Below are 12,680 nucleotides of genomic sequence, written 5' to 3'. Positions count from 1 at the left end.
CTCCACGCAAACTATGCAAAACAATTTGAGGTCACTTCAATCCAAAGAGTTGTGGCTTTTGTAAATTATTCAAGCACACTAACTCAATATCAATTAATCTTTCTTTAGCCAGGATAATCCACTCCTCAGTCACTGTGTTCCAGGGAGTCCTAGGATCCATAACATTTTTATTGTTTAAATCTAAAAACACACAGTAACATAACATGGAAATAACTATATGAAGCTGTAATGGCACAGGGACACAAACCTAACCAAAAGCCAATGCAACAATTTAATGACAGCATTCGGAATTCCTCTGCAGGTGTGTGTGCACGCTCTGTGAGGGGCACTCACTTGTGCAGTTTGCCTCCGTAGAAGGGCTTGGTCTGGAAGGTGATGACTGCGGAGTATCCCGACTTGGTGCAGTTCACATTTACCTTTCCCCCCAATTCCACCCAGGGCACGGTAAGGATGGAACGGGCGTAGGCACAGGGCAGCGTGAACATGTACTCCTCGTCATGCTCCAGCAGGTACAGGCAGCCTACACATACAAATTACAATATGGTTTATATCCTGTTAGCATTAGACAGATGCATATTACAGACCATGTTTAGCCAGGGGTTTAGCACCAACCACTCTGGTGCTAGCATGCACAGACGGTGCAATAATCGATACCTCGTCTCTGGCCGGCCTTACCTTCCCCGATCATGGACACCCCGATGGACATGCCCATGAACTTGCTCTTGGTCCACACGTGGGTGTTGACGCACATCCGCCTCTCGAGGCACTCGGCATAGAAGCCCGACACGGGCGGGTGGTGGGACACCTGCTCAGCCACGAAGCGCAACTGGTAACTGCTGTCCTCCCCCTCGGTGGTGGGGCTTCCCTGGGGAGGAGAGGAGAGCGAGGGGGCATCCTTGGCGGGTTCCCCGGACCTGGGCACCTTCCAGGAGCAGTGGAAGCTCTCGCCGATGATGGGGTTGTAGGGCTTCTTGGCGATGGCGTCCTTGCGGCCTTCGTGGAAGGAGGTGAGGTAGTACTCGACGAAGCGCACCATGCGCTCCTCGGGCCCTTGGCCGTCTGTGATGGCTACGAACAGGTCCGGGTGGGACATGAAGTCAGCGTACATCTCTAGCAAGGAGCGCTTCTCCAGGATGAAGGTGGGCAGCACCACCTGAGGAGACAGAACTATTTATGACCTTTAATAAAGCAGGTGAGTTATTGAGAACTGTTCAATAACCTAGTGTGTGATCTATAATGACATGTAGCTAATGAGGTAAAGATGATTTTAAAGAAAGCTTCAATTTGAGGTCAGTGAGAACACATTCTCTTTTTATGACTTGACTAACCACCATCCGACACCCAACAGGCTTTGAGCCTACACTAGCTGCTGCTAACCATGGGAAACTGAATTTCACTGAAGTAGAGCTGGGGCGATAACCGAAAATGATCAACACCGATCACTTAGAGCAGGAATTTTGTAAGCTATAATAGAGAAATGTGAAGTTTGAAACAAAATAAGTTTGCTTATATGGAGGATTGTTAATGGGGAAACTGATGGCTAAAACTAACGAACTAGTAGTATTAGTTTAAAAGATAATACCAATAAAAACCGGTGCACATTAACTTTAAAACGTATCATTCTATTTATTGTTAACGCATCAATTCATCACCCAGCTCCACTATGAAGTCAACAAGAAGAATGAAACGACAAACCGAGGCATTTCTTAACTCCAGTAATGCAGTCCTTTACATTAGCAATCAGAGGACGGGAAACAAGACACTACTATGGTCTGTCTAGCTGGGCCTTGGTCCAGCCCGATGTATGTTTCAGGCTGTGTCCGGGGGGGAGCTTTGTGGAACTCGACCTACCCGCGTGAGGTCCATCCCCAGCTTGAGCTGCGAGAGCAGGTGTAGGACAACACTGCGCTCCTCCTCCACCGCCACCAGTTCCTCCTCCTTTTCCGTGAATGCGTCCTCCACCTCGTCCTCCCCGTCAATCTCCTCCTGGCAGGGGATACAATATTTACTTTAAGAACAACAAAAGTTGTGGCTTGCATCTTGAAAAACAGTCAAGCTGAAGCACCAACAGTAAAAAGCCATGGTAAAGTGATTTACTTTACCATCCTCCTCATCTGACCATGGACACATTGTTACATAGACAAAATGATCATTGGAAACATTGACATTTATTTAATGAAAAGTACTGAAGTCAAACTGTCCTGTCCAAAGAGATACACCTACATCACTTTTCACATCGCCCTATACAGCCTCAGGTCAGTACAGTTTGGCTCGATAGTGTGATGAGCCCTTTTGGGTCTCGTAATGTTCCGTGTCCTTACCCCAGAGAAACTGCAGGGCTCCGTGGCACTCAGCTCCAGGAGGCCGCCCTCCAGCAGCCCTCCCTTGGTGCTGAAGCTGTCCAAGGGCCCGCCGTTCTTCAGGATGTCCGGCAGCTTGGGCTCCAGCCACTCGATTGTGGGCCCTGTAACAATTGACACAGCGGCGGCCGCAGCGGCCTTCAGCTCAGAGGTACTCATGCTAGGCTACAAGGCTACACTACGAGGTCCCTTAACTACCGGACCAAAACAACTAGGTCGTATGCAGCAACCATTCAAAAAACACCCAGGCTGGCTAGATGGGGTGGCTGGCTGGCTTATTCCTCTGACAGTTCCCCAGGACCACAGGATGGAGACGTTAACCCGATCCCCGGTGAGTATCGAGATACGTTTCATGCCCCGCCAACAGGAAACATCCTCGCCTGATTGGTGGGTTAGCATTAGCGCCACATAGGGTATTTCTATGGGTGTTTGGGTGGGAGGCGAGGCCCATTCAAATTAGCATGGCCCACACAATCCTTGACAACTTTTCCTGATTGGCTCTTCCCCGGGTTCCATCCTGTTCGTGGGCCTAATGAAATATGGATGCCAGGTAACAAGATCTTACGATCTCCTACGTCAAACTGGGAACTTGTGACGGATTTTCCCCGTTTCCCCTGTTCCACAATGTCTGGTTGGCTCTGTCAAAAGAAATGGCAAAAGAAATCGTAGCAGCCATACTACTTTTGGTAAGTCTCTTGGCTGTCAGTATGGTGCTGTGTGAGCAAAATGGAAGAAGGGTGGTTAATTGGGAGAGCTGGTATTACTCAGTTACCCAATGAGAGATCTGGTTACAACCCTAAACAGCCGGTAAGAATAAGTACCGCTCCTTCATAAATGATTGAAAATAATTCCACTGTCGGCTTTCGGAGTACATCTGGACTGGGAGGGTCTACATGTGCAATTCCATGATTTGTGAGGTAGAATTGTGCTAGCATATGATGGGTGTCTAGTACATGTTGCATACAAACTAAACACGACTAAAACCATTCTTGGAAACAAAACACCTTTAATCCATGTAGACTTCCATGGCTAACTCTGAGCAAGGGGGTAAAGAAAAGGTAACTTACAGTTTCTACCTTGCTCTCTTAACCGGCATCTAGAAGGCAAATCTGAGAAATCCTGACAATAAAGATCTAAAACTAACAGGGCATGCACACAGATCCCCTTCTTTTCATTGGAGTTCATCCATAAATGAACACTCATTACTGTCACCAGTAGTGACCTACTCCCCCTCCCTTCCAGGCCCCCAGCGGTCACCCTCACCTCCCAGGGAGCTCCTCTGGCGGGCCAGCTGCTGCAGCTGCAGGATGTGCAGGCAATCGTTGAGGCAGTTCATGGTGGCCATGGAGGTGGCCTTGAGCATCAGCAGGTCCTGGTCCAGCGGGGAGAGGGGGCCCGCGGCCGGGGGCAGGCCCTCGATGGTCTGGATCAGGTCTCGGTGCTGGCCCTGGGCCTGGGTCATCATCTGGGAGTAAGAAGAGCGGAAGGAACTGGAGTGAGTTGATACAGATGTAAAAATGAGCTAACTGTATCCGTCATTAGATTAAAACAAGAAGTCCCTGTAACCTAGTCCTAGATGAAAAGTCTTCATAAAATGACAAAAAAGCTGGGTAAAAAGACTAAGATAATACCCTCTAAGACAAAATAAACTTCTAATAAGGCAGAAGAGATATTCTTCTCTCTACCACCGGCGATTCCTGTTGAGACGCAAAGTTATTAAAAAAACATTGATGGAAAATAAATACAAAACACTGAGAAAAAACTTCACGCTATGCTAAACCCCCGTTCTATTTTGGTTCATGAGGTAATAGCTACCGGCCCTATCCCCAGCCTACCTCTCTGGCGTCAAGCAGATGGTCGGGCAGCAGGGACCTCTTGGAGGAGTACAGCGAGGAGCCCTTGTGGAGCTGAGTCATGCTGAAGAAGGAGGCAGCGTTCTGGTTCTGGAGCTGGCTCGGCCTGCGCTGGGACAGGGGCGAGCTGGCGCTCCCTTGAGACGCCATGGAGTAGCTGCGAGACTTGGGCGGAGGGTTACTCTGGACAAAGACAGAACAAATTTGTCATACAGTGCATCTCATCTGTGATAGGATGTTGGGAAAAGTATATTTTGATCATTGGAGCTTGTGGAATGTAAGTAAAGTTACCCCTAGACGCTGATATTGGGTCAGTTTAGCATTTCCCCCACTAATGGTTACAGCATAGAGATAGAGGACTCATCTTTGTATCTGTGCCATTATAGTGTGTGTGACAGCATGGGCAGTGACATTGAGGCTTAGTCCATTGTCTTCTTCAGCTGATTGCGCCCAACTTATAGGAATCCCCACCAGCTGACTACTTTCAAAATGGTGGAAGCCCACAATGGACATGTCCATGTTAAAACAAGTTATATCAATGATGAGTCCTCTCTCTATTAGTTACAGTTAGGATCGTGGGAGGGGAAGAGGATCTTAGATCTGTACCTAGGTGAATTTTAACCTACGGAGCCATCTTGTTTGTGACCATTTGTGTGGCCTTATGGTGTCATGTCAATGTGCAATGTAAATGTTGATTGTCTTCAACTCAAGTGCTCAAGATGCGAGACGAATTAAGGCCAATCATGTGAAGTACTGAATCAAGATGTTATTGTTACGCCACAATTTATCCAAGAATAGAGTTAGCATCATTCTTGTGGTTTGTCACATTCTGTCTTAACAGTATTTCAATGGAAAGTGTACATCTGTTAGGAAGGAAATCCCACTGAGTAATGCTGACTCACTGACTTCAGCCAGGAAAGTAAGATCAAACTTTTTTTTTTAAAGGAAGTGTCGTCGTCCCCCCCCCCCCCCCGTTTGTCTGCTATGATGCAGCCAGGCGTGTCTTTGGCGCGTTACAACACTACACTCAAAGGCTGGCATCTAGGATGGTCTAGGCTCATAATTAAGCTAAATGAATGGAAGCTCGAGTTCCCCATCAATGTGTTATCATTATCAAGCAAAAACACTACTACACCTAATCTATAAACAAGACATCCCCTCTGCACTTCTGTTACGAAGCTCATGTTACAGGCAACCATGGACACGATCAATGGGATTGCATAACAAAACAAGCCAGTAGAGTGTTTGGATCAAGGGAAAACATTGTTGTGAGTGAGAAAGAGCTTGTGATGAGGAGTGCGTGTGCCTGTCCGTGTACGCATGCAACTGTGTATATATGCAAGTATATGCATCTGCGAAAGTGGGTGTGTGTCAGATGAAAAGCCCTTGCCTTTACCTTCCCCATGGCCTCAGTGTGGTGTTGCGTGCAGATCTGCAGCCGGCTCACCCAATGCTGTCTCTCTTTGGCATCCGTGGCTGGGAGACACAACACCACCACAGGGTCACATTCATTAGTGCACACCGTTGCAAAATGTTTTGCAACTGAAAATGAGTTTCCTATTGGATATGTTCAGTTAGTGCATCCCTGTTTCAGTCGGTTTTCTTTAGTTTGTTGCCTGAACAAGAGCTCATTACAGTGCAGCCGAGTGAATCTCTGCATGGATCAATAACGACAACGTTATCCCTCTCCGACCGAGGACAACGTTTTACATGCTGTCTCCCCTTCCTAAAGTCTTGGTCCAATAGTCTGACAGTGACTATATGTGTATCTTGCCTGTCCAACAACTGACTGATGCATTGAGGATATAATAACATTGTGCTAAAATGCAAACCATAGATGTCCTGTAGTAGACAACTCATACAGCATGACACTCTTGTAGGAGTTGTTGTAGCTGTTGTGATTGGTGAGTGTGAGAGACAATAGTGTGTGTGTGTTTTACCTCGGAGCTTGTATTGTTCCCCACTTATGGCATTGACCGTGAAGGTGTGGGAGTCCTCGTCGCTGGGGGATATGACCGCCCCTGCCAAGGGGAGTGTCCCGCGAGGTTTCTGGGGCCTGGACTGCTCATTGACAAAGTACTCCAACAACCCTGCCTCATTGTTGAGGACAAAGAACCTGCATGAAGAGCAGAACGTTCAAGCAAAAGATTTACATTTGAGTAATTTAGCAGACGCTCTTATACAGAGCGACTTACATGAGAAATTAGGGTTGAGTGCCTTGCTCAAGGGCATATACAGATTTTTCATCTAGTCAGCTCAGGGATTCGAACTAGTGACCTTTTGGTTACTGGCCCAATGTCCTTGAGCTGAAGATGCTTGTTGGCAAAACATTGAATCTATTCAATAGTATGTGTAGTTGATTTGAGCATATTGTAAATACCTTTACTAAATGCACATAGCACTGGTTAATCAATGTTCTTCAACCTGGGCTGCCCACTCACCTATATTGCCATCCTGTTACCAGGTTGGTGTATTTCATCAGGTAACCATCAATATTTTCCATGTGGTCACTGAACAGAGCAGAGATTGAGAAAATGATTGACAGTTAGCAAAAAAGCTAGTTATGCTACAATAACAGCAGTGGGTTGGCAAAGTTCAACTCCCAATTAACCTCTGATTCAACTCTGGCTAGCCTGTTAACTAATAGCTAAGTCAGTAAGCTCAGCTAGAAAAGCTAGAAACCAAAGCTGGCCAGCCAGCTAACATTTGACCAATTAATTATAGTTACCAACTGAAGACGTGTGTTGCACTGCCTATTAGCCAAACACATCACTGCAGCTAACTAGCACGATTGGTTAGCCAGATATGGCTAAACAAGAGAATTAGCCTAGCTAGCTAGACAGTCATCATACCTGTACTGCCAGCCTTTAGAACTCCCTCTCCCAGAACTACCAGGCGTCCCTTTCTGGGGAAAGACATCCAGTTTCCCTTCACTGTCCGATATTCGTATTGCCGTGGCGGTTTCCCCTTGCATAGTCATAGCCAACGTTATAGCTAGCTAACAAGCTACAAACCTTGCCAGAAACGCTAGCTAGCTGGCTAGCTAGCTCGAGAGCTAGCCACACATCAAACGCTAGTCTGATTTGCTAACTTGAAGGCCTTGCTCACAGATGGATTTCTTCTGTTTATGGCTTAACAAAACACATAGTTTTTCCATGAACGATAGCTATCTAAACAACTGATTAAGTAATCCATCACAACATATTCTTATAAAAACAGTGGCGTGCTAGGTTGTTAGCTTGGTGTTTACATGATCCAAATCGCTGCTAACAGGCTTCACGATGACGCGACACGGTACTGAAGTCATGTGATTCAATTCCATGAAAGGACTTCCGCACTGGCAAAAAAAAGGGGAATATTTTGCCATACAAAGTTTGTCGAAATTCTACAAATGCAACCCATCTTCAAATATATCCTGCACATACCCCATCGAGCTACCGCCAGCATATATTCCAGTCATGTTGCATGACAGACAGTGAGAATTTTGTTTCTCCTCCGAGCTCTGCACATCGAGAAAACTATAGAACTTTCTCCATGCATTAATGTCTCTCCATACTTGTCATGACAGGTTCGCCGTGGTGGCACACCCAGAATAACCCTACTGTTATCTAACATGTACAAACCTTTCCCTTCTTTTATAAACAGGTTAAAAAAAGGGCGGTGTGCTAAAAAAGAATGTGCTGCCCACACGACAATGGCGTATAAGGAAGTTATGGTTATAAACACGGCATTTTACTGAGCTGTTAACACTGTTAAAGAAATCGTGCCTGCTACTCTACCTTAAAAATGCCTGCTAAGAAAGTGTGCATCGTTGGATCTGGAAACTGGTATATTTACGCGCTTTCTCTATTTGCATGTGCCTGCATTCGACAACATTATATCATTATTAATTCCACTGATTGAGTCATAATGTAGCCAACTAAGTGCTGATATTAGGTTAAATGTACAACTTGCGTGTAGTTTCATAGAATATCAAACATAGAAGTTTGATTTACATTCAAGACATTCCGTGTACTGTAATAATCTGGTTATCGTACCCCCAGGATATATTTAGCATGTTCATTTTGCGACTGGGATTTTGAAAATATGTTTTCATCATCTCCTAGGGGCTCAGCGATAGCCAAAATCGTCGGTCACAATGCAAAGGGATCCAACAGGTTTGACCCCATTGTCAACATGTGGGTGTTTGAAGAGATGATCGATGGCAAAAAGTTAACAGAAATCATCAACACAGAGCATGAGAACGTCAAATACCTACCGGGTCACAAGCTTCCCAAAAATGTGGTTAGTATTGTGTTTTAGTAGAGATTTTTTGCCTCAAGATTACAAATCATTGAGTTGGGCAATACATCTGGATTTAACATTATCTCCTATCTCCGGACATGCTTTGTGGTTGTGTAAAAGGACACACACAGATAAGATGAGTGAAGTTTGACCTATACAGAACTAACAACATATTCGTCTGGGTTGTTCTCAAGAACCCAAGGCATTAACAAGGCATTCTGCCTTATCCCTAGGGTTCTCAGCTATAAGCACCGTTTACCGGTGGGCCCATGTACACTACAATCCCATCTCTTTGTTTTAAAGTTTAGAAAACGCCAATAATCATTGCTTGCAATGCGGTTTTTGAAACATAGGATTATCTTTCATATCAGCGAGAAATAATCTTTCAAATATAAAAGATAACACTTACTGTATCAGGTTTGCACAGAACCATAGGACTGTGTGTATGCGTAGTATGGGATCAATATCATGCCAAATGTGTTCCTCCAGACCACAAACTACACTTCCTTTCCAGTTACGCTGACACACAGGTGTTTAAGCACGCTAGATAGCTAATTAGCACAGGTGGTCTTCTCTGCCTTCCATTAGTCTTCCTTAATAAAGTGCTTGTAACATGGCCATGTGGGAACATAAACCCTAACCGTATAAAATAGTGCTGGGGTAAGAAATCTAGACAGTTGCATATCAGGATACTATTTTTGACAATGTATCATGTAGTTTTGAAAATATCGCAATATGATTTTTTTTGCTAGTTGTCTGTAGCTAAACCAAAACCCCAGAACTTTTCCTTCATAGCTTGTTCTCAGTCTTTAAAAAAAAAATAGGGCGCCAATTTGTTTTCAGCACTTTTATTCCAATGACTGATCAAGACTTGTTTTCTCATGTTCTTGCTTGTCCCTCTGCAGCTATGGTGAACAGTTTGGAACATTGAATCGCAATACAATCACAGTGTCGAATCGCAATACATAGAAATGTGAGAATCGCAATACATATCGTATTGGCACCTAAATATTGTGATAATATGGTATTGTGAGGTCCGTGGAAATTCCCAGACATACTATAAAGGTGTGTAGGAATTTAGACTTTAGGTTTTTGGGTAATTATTTCTCGCTGCTATAAAAGATATGTCCCTTATATTTCCCAAACCAATAGTGATGCATGTTAACGTTCAGAACGAGCATCAGGGCTCTTAACAAAACTCCCCCAGCCAGAATATATCTTCATGAATAGATGCTAAAGGTATTTGTCATTCTTTGAATGGCCTACCAGTCTGACATACCTTGCTTTCCACTGTGTCAAAACTTAATGTATGTATTATTATAGCCATCCGCCCCTTATGTCAACTCCATGTAACAAAATAACATCACATAACATCTTGTAATCACAGGAGGTTGGTGGCACCTTGATTGGGGAGGACAGGATCGTGGTAATGGCTGGAGCGGGAAAAATGGAAGGGCATCAAACACATGGTCTCTACATGTTTGATGCCATTGCATTCGCTCCGTTCCAGCCATTATTGTGAGCTGTCCTCCCCTCAACAGCCTCCACTGCGTAATGTAGATTCACGATAAATGCTACTACACAGTAACATCCATCATGAGTAGTACAATGTATCATGCTATCTTTTCCCGCTCCAATTTACCAGGTTGCTGTCCCAGAAGTCACAGAAGCGGTGAAAGGGGCCAGCATACTGATCTTTGTCATTCCACATCAGTTCATTGGGAGGCTATGTGATCAGATGAAACCTCATCTTACACAGGGAACCATTGGGATATCCCTCATCAAAGTAATGCCATTTACCTCTTTTTCACACCAGCTCTCACTTAGAAAAAACATTGCTAAAATCTATAAACAATTTTAAGTCTGAATTTACTCTGGCTTCATATTGTGCTCAGGGAAAGTCTCAGCTGTATGAATTTATCATCATGGCTATGATTTTACACTCATTATGTAATAGCAGCCTAGTCAAAAAAAATGCAGCCACCCAAATGCTGGTAACTAGGGTTATATGTTACAAAATGAGTGATTGAAGGCAGCCTAAGATCTCTTTTCTGCCCTGGTCCTTATTCAGGGCATCGATGAAGGCCCAGAGGGCTTGAAGCTCATCTCTGACATCATCCGTGAGAAACTGGAAATTGAGGTTAGCGTCCTGATGGGGGCCAACATTGCCAACGAAGTGGCTGATGAGAAGTTCTGTGAGACCACAATTGGTAAGACATTTTTAGATCATTTTATCTAGACTATTGCTGTAATGTTTAGTGTGTTGCAACTCCCACGGATGCAGTTATGTGTACCTTGACTTTCTATCACTACCTAAACAGGAGCTAAGAACGAAGCAAACGGACATATCTTTAAAGAGCTGCTGCAGACTCCCAACTTCAGGATCACCGTGGTGCAGGAGAGTGACACAGTAGAACTCTGTGGGGCTCTCAAGGTACAATTTACATTTAAACTCAAAGAGAACAACTTTTGCTACATATAGCTACATCGTTAACGTAACTTACACAGAAGGCCTATGTTTCGCTCCACTGTACCTCTGTTTTATTTGCTCACATTGTCAAATCATTTGTTACAAACCATGAATCATAATATTGCTAGAAGAAGAGTAGAGAACTGCACATACCACTTATGGTTCCTTTCCCACTCTCTCCTTCCCAGAATATTGTAGCGGTGGGCGCTGGGTTCTGTGACGGTCTGGGCTTTGGGGACAACACCAAGGCTGCGGTGATCCGGCTGGGGCTGATGGAGATGATCGCCTTCACCAAGCTGTTCTGTAAGGGCCAGGTGTCCTCCGTGACCTTCCTGGAGAGCTGTGGGGTCGCCGACCTGATCACCACCTGCTACGGGGGGCGCAACCGCAAGGTGGCCGAGGCCTTCGCCAAGACGTCCAAGGTGACATATCTAGACAAACACGACTCAAGGATGTGACTCTGCTGTGACCAGTACAACTTCCACCCGTTTTGTCTGGTTGATAACAGTTAAGATATTAATATCCATCACTTCAAGAAACCCATGGAATGTTTGTGTGTGTATACATGCTTTAAGTAAAGTAACTAGCTATGTTGCATACTTCTCCAGTCTATTGAAGAGCTAGAGGCTGAGATGCTCAATGGCCAGAAGCTGCAAGGCCCACAAACCTCTGCTGAGGTGTTCAAAATTCTCAAGAAGAGAGACATGATCAACAAGTGAGTACAAACTCTTTCACCTTAAAGTGAGACTCAACGCTATGACTTTGCTTGCTCTCACACAGTCACACAGAGTATCTGCGCCTGTGCACGTGTCCGCTTCACGCTGCTACAACGTGATGACTATGGGACCAAAATAGTGAAGAAGTTTAGCCTCGTGCTTTAACGCTCTTGCGGAAATTGGCCCGATGTTTTTGTTTACTTCGTGCATCGCTGAGCCTACTTTTAATACATTTAGTGACCTGAAAATGTTCCTCCAATATTCCTCTACTCATTCACTACATACATTTTCATCAAATTACCTGCAAGTTTGAACTGAAGCTCTCCTCAACAAATGTGTGAGTGCTGCTAATGGAACCACCTCTTGCTGCATTGAGATTTAGTGCAATGTTTTGTCTTGTAGGTTTCCGTTGTTTGCCTCTGTGTACCAGATCTGCTTTGAGGGCAAAGCTGTGCAGGAGTTTATCACATGTCTGCAGAGCCACCCTGAACATATGTGATCACTCTGGAACCTGCAGCCACGGAACCTGCAGCTCCTCCAATGGTGTAGAGTGAAGTTGCCCCTAGATGCTGATCTTGTCAGTTTTGCATTCCCCTATGGTTAGGTTGGGATTGGAGAGGGGAAGCTGATCCTAGATCTGTATCTATAGGGATACTTCACCCCGGAGCCACTTCCAATAGCACCATCATACCATCAGAGGGCAGCAGTGCTGCATAAATGCTCATTATAATACTGTAACTACATAAAAATGTAACTGTAACCACTAAATATTCCTTATCATTTCATTTGATACTAAGTCTGAAGAAGCACTACTTAACGTGCTTTGTCGCATATTCATATGTTTTGTGTTTTGATTGTGTATCAGCTTATCAACTAAAGCACTTGACAAATGTTAAGTAATCATTCTTGGGTTACAAAAAAAAATTCAATTCATTTGACATTTTTACAATTTGTGGAACAAATATTCTCAAAATAATAATTTTGATTGAAAAACAAA

General features: G+C 44.5%; 2 protein-coding genes across 4 annotated transcripts in view; one reads left to right on the top strand and one right to left on the bottom strand.

Moving 5' to 3' along the window:
- Positions 1 to 9,057, bottom strand: part of LOC139566353 (oxysterol-binding protein-related protein 11-like) — a 12,057-nt gene extending 3,000 nt beyond the window's left edge. The window contains exons 1-10 of one of the 3 annotated variants that reach the window (XM_071387478.1): positions 8,907 to 9,057; positions 6,655 to 6,723; positions 6,154 to 6,329; positions 5,610 to 5,689; positions 4,196 to 4,396; positions 3,624 to 3,825; positions 2,322 to 2,464; positions 1,852 to 1,986; positions 676 to 1,153; positions 334 to 520 (exon numbers count right to left, since the gene is read on the bottom strand). In XM_071387478.1, coding sequence (XP_071243579.1) covers positions 334 to 520; positions 676 to 1,153; positions 1,852 to 1,986; positions 2,322 to 2,464; positions 3,624 to 3,825; positions 4,196 to 4,396; positions 5,610 to 5,689; positions 6,154 to 6,329; positions 6,655 to 6,716 — 1,664 coding nt within the window. In that variant the 5' untranslated portion in view covers positions 6,717 to 6,723; positions 8,907 to 9,057. Of the gene's footprint in view, positions 1 to 333; positions 521 to 675; positions 1,154 to 1,851; positions 1,987 to 2,321; positions 2,465 to 3,623; positions 3,826 to 4,195; positions 4,397 to 5,609; positions 5,690 to 6,153; positions 6,330 to 6,654; positions 6,724 to 7,065; positions 7,567 to 7,638; positions 7,811 to 8,906 lie in introns of those variants that run through there. The other 2 variants (XM_071387477.1, XM_071387476.1) reach the window with 2 other exon arrangements.
- On the top strand, positions 7,851 to 12,680 carry LOC139566358 (glycerol-3-phosphate dehydrogenase [NAD(+)], cytoplasmic-like). The gene is made up of 8 exons (XM_071387484.1): positions 7,851 to 8,040; positions 8,320 to 8,497; positions 10,143 to 10,283; positions 10,569 to 10,707; positions 10,819 to 10,931; positions 11,156 to 11,389; positions 11,576 to 11,682; positions 12,086 to 12,680. The coding sequence occupies exons 1-8, from the start codon at positions 8,000 to 8,002 to the stop codon at positions 12,180 to 12,182; spliced, it is 1,050 nt and encodes a 349-aa protein (XP_071243585.1). The 5' UTR covers positions 7,851 to 7,999; the 3' UTR covers positions 12,183 to 12,680.

This window comes from Salvelinus alpinus, chromosome 38 (assembly GCF_045679555.1).
Source record: "Salvelinus alpinus chromosome 38, SLU_Salpinus.1, whole genome shotgun sequence".
Lineage (NCBI taxonomy): Eukaryota > Metazoa > Chordata > Actinopteri > Salmoniformes > Salmonidae > Salvelinus > Salvelinus alpinus.
This window is presented reverse-complemented; position numbering and strand designations above follow the sequence as displayed.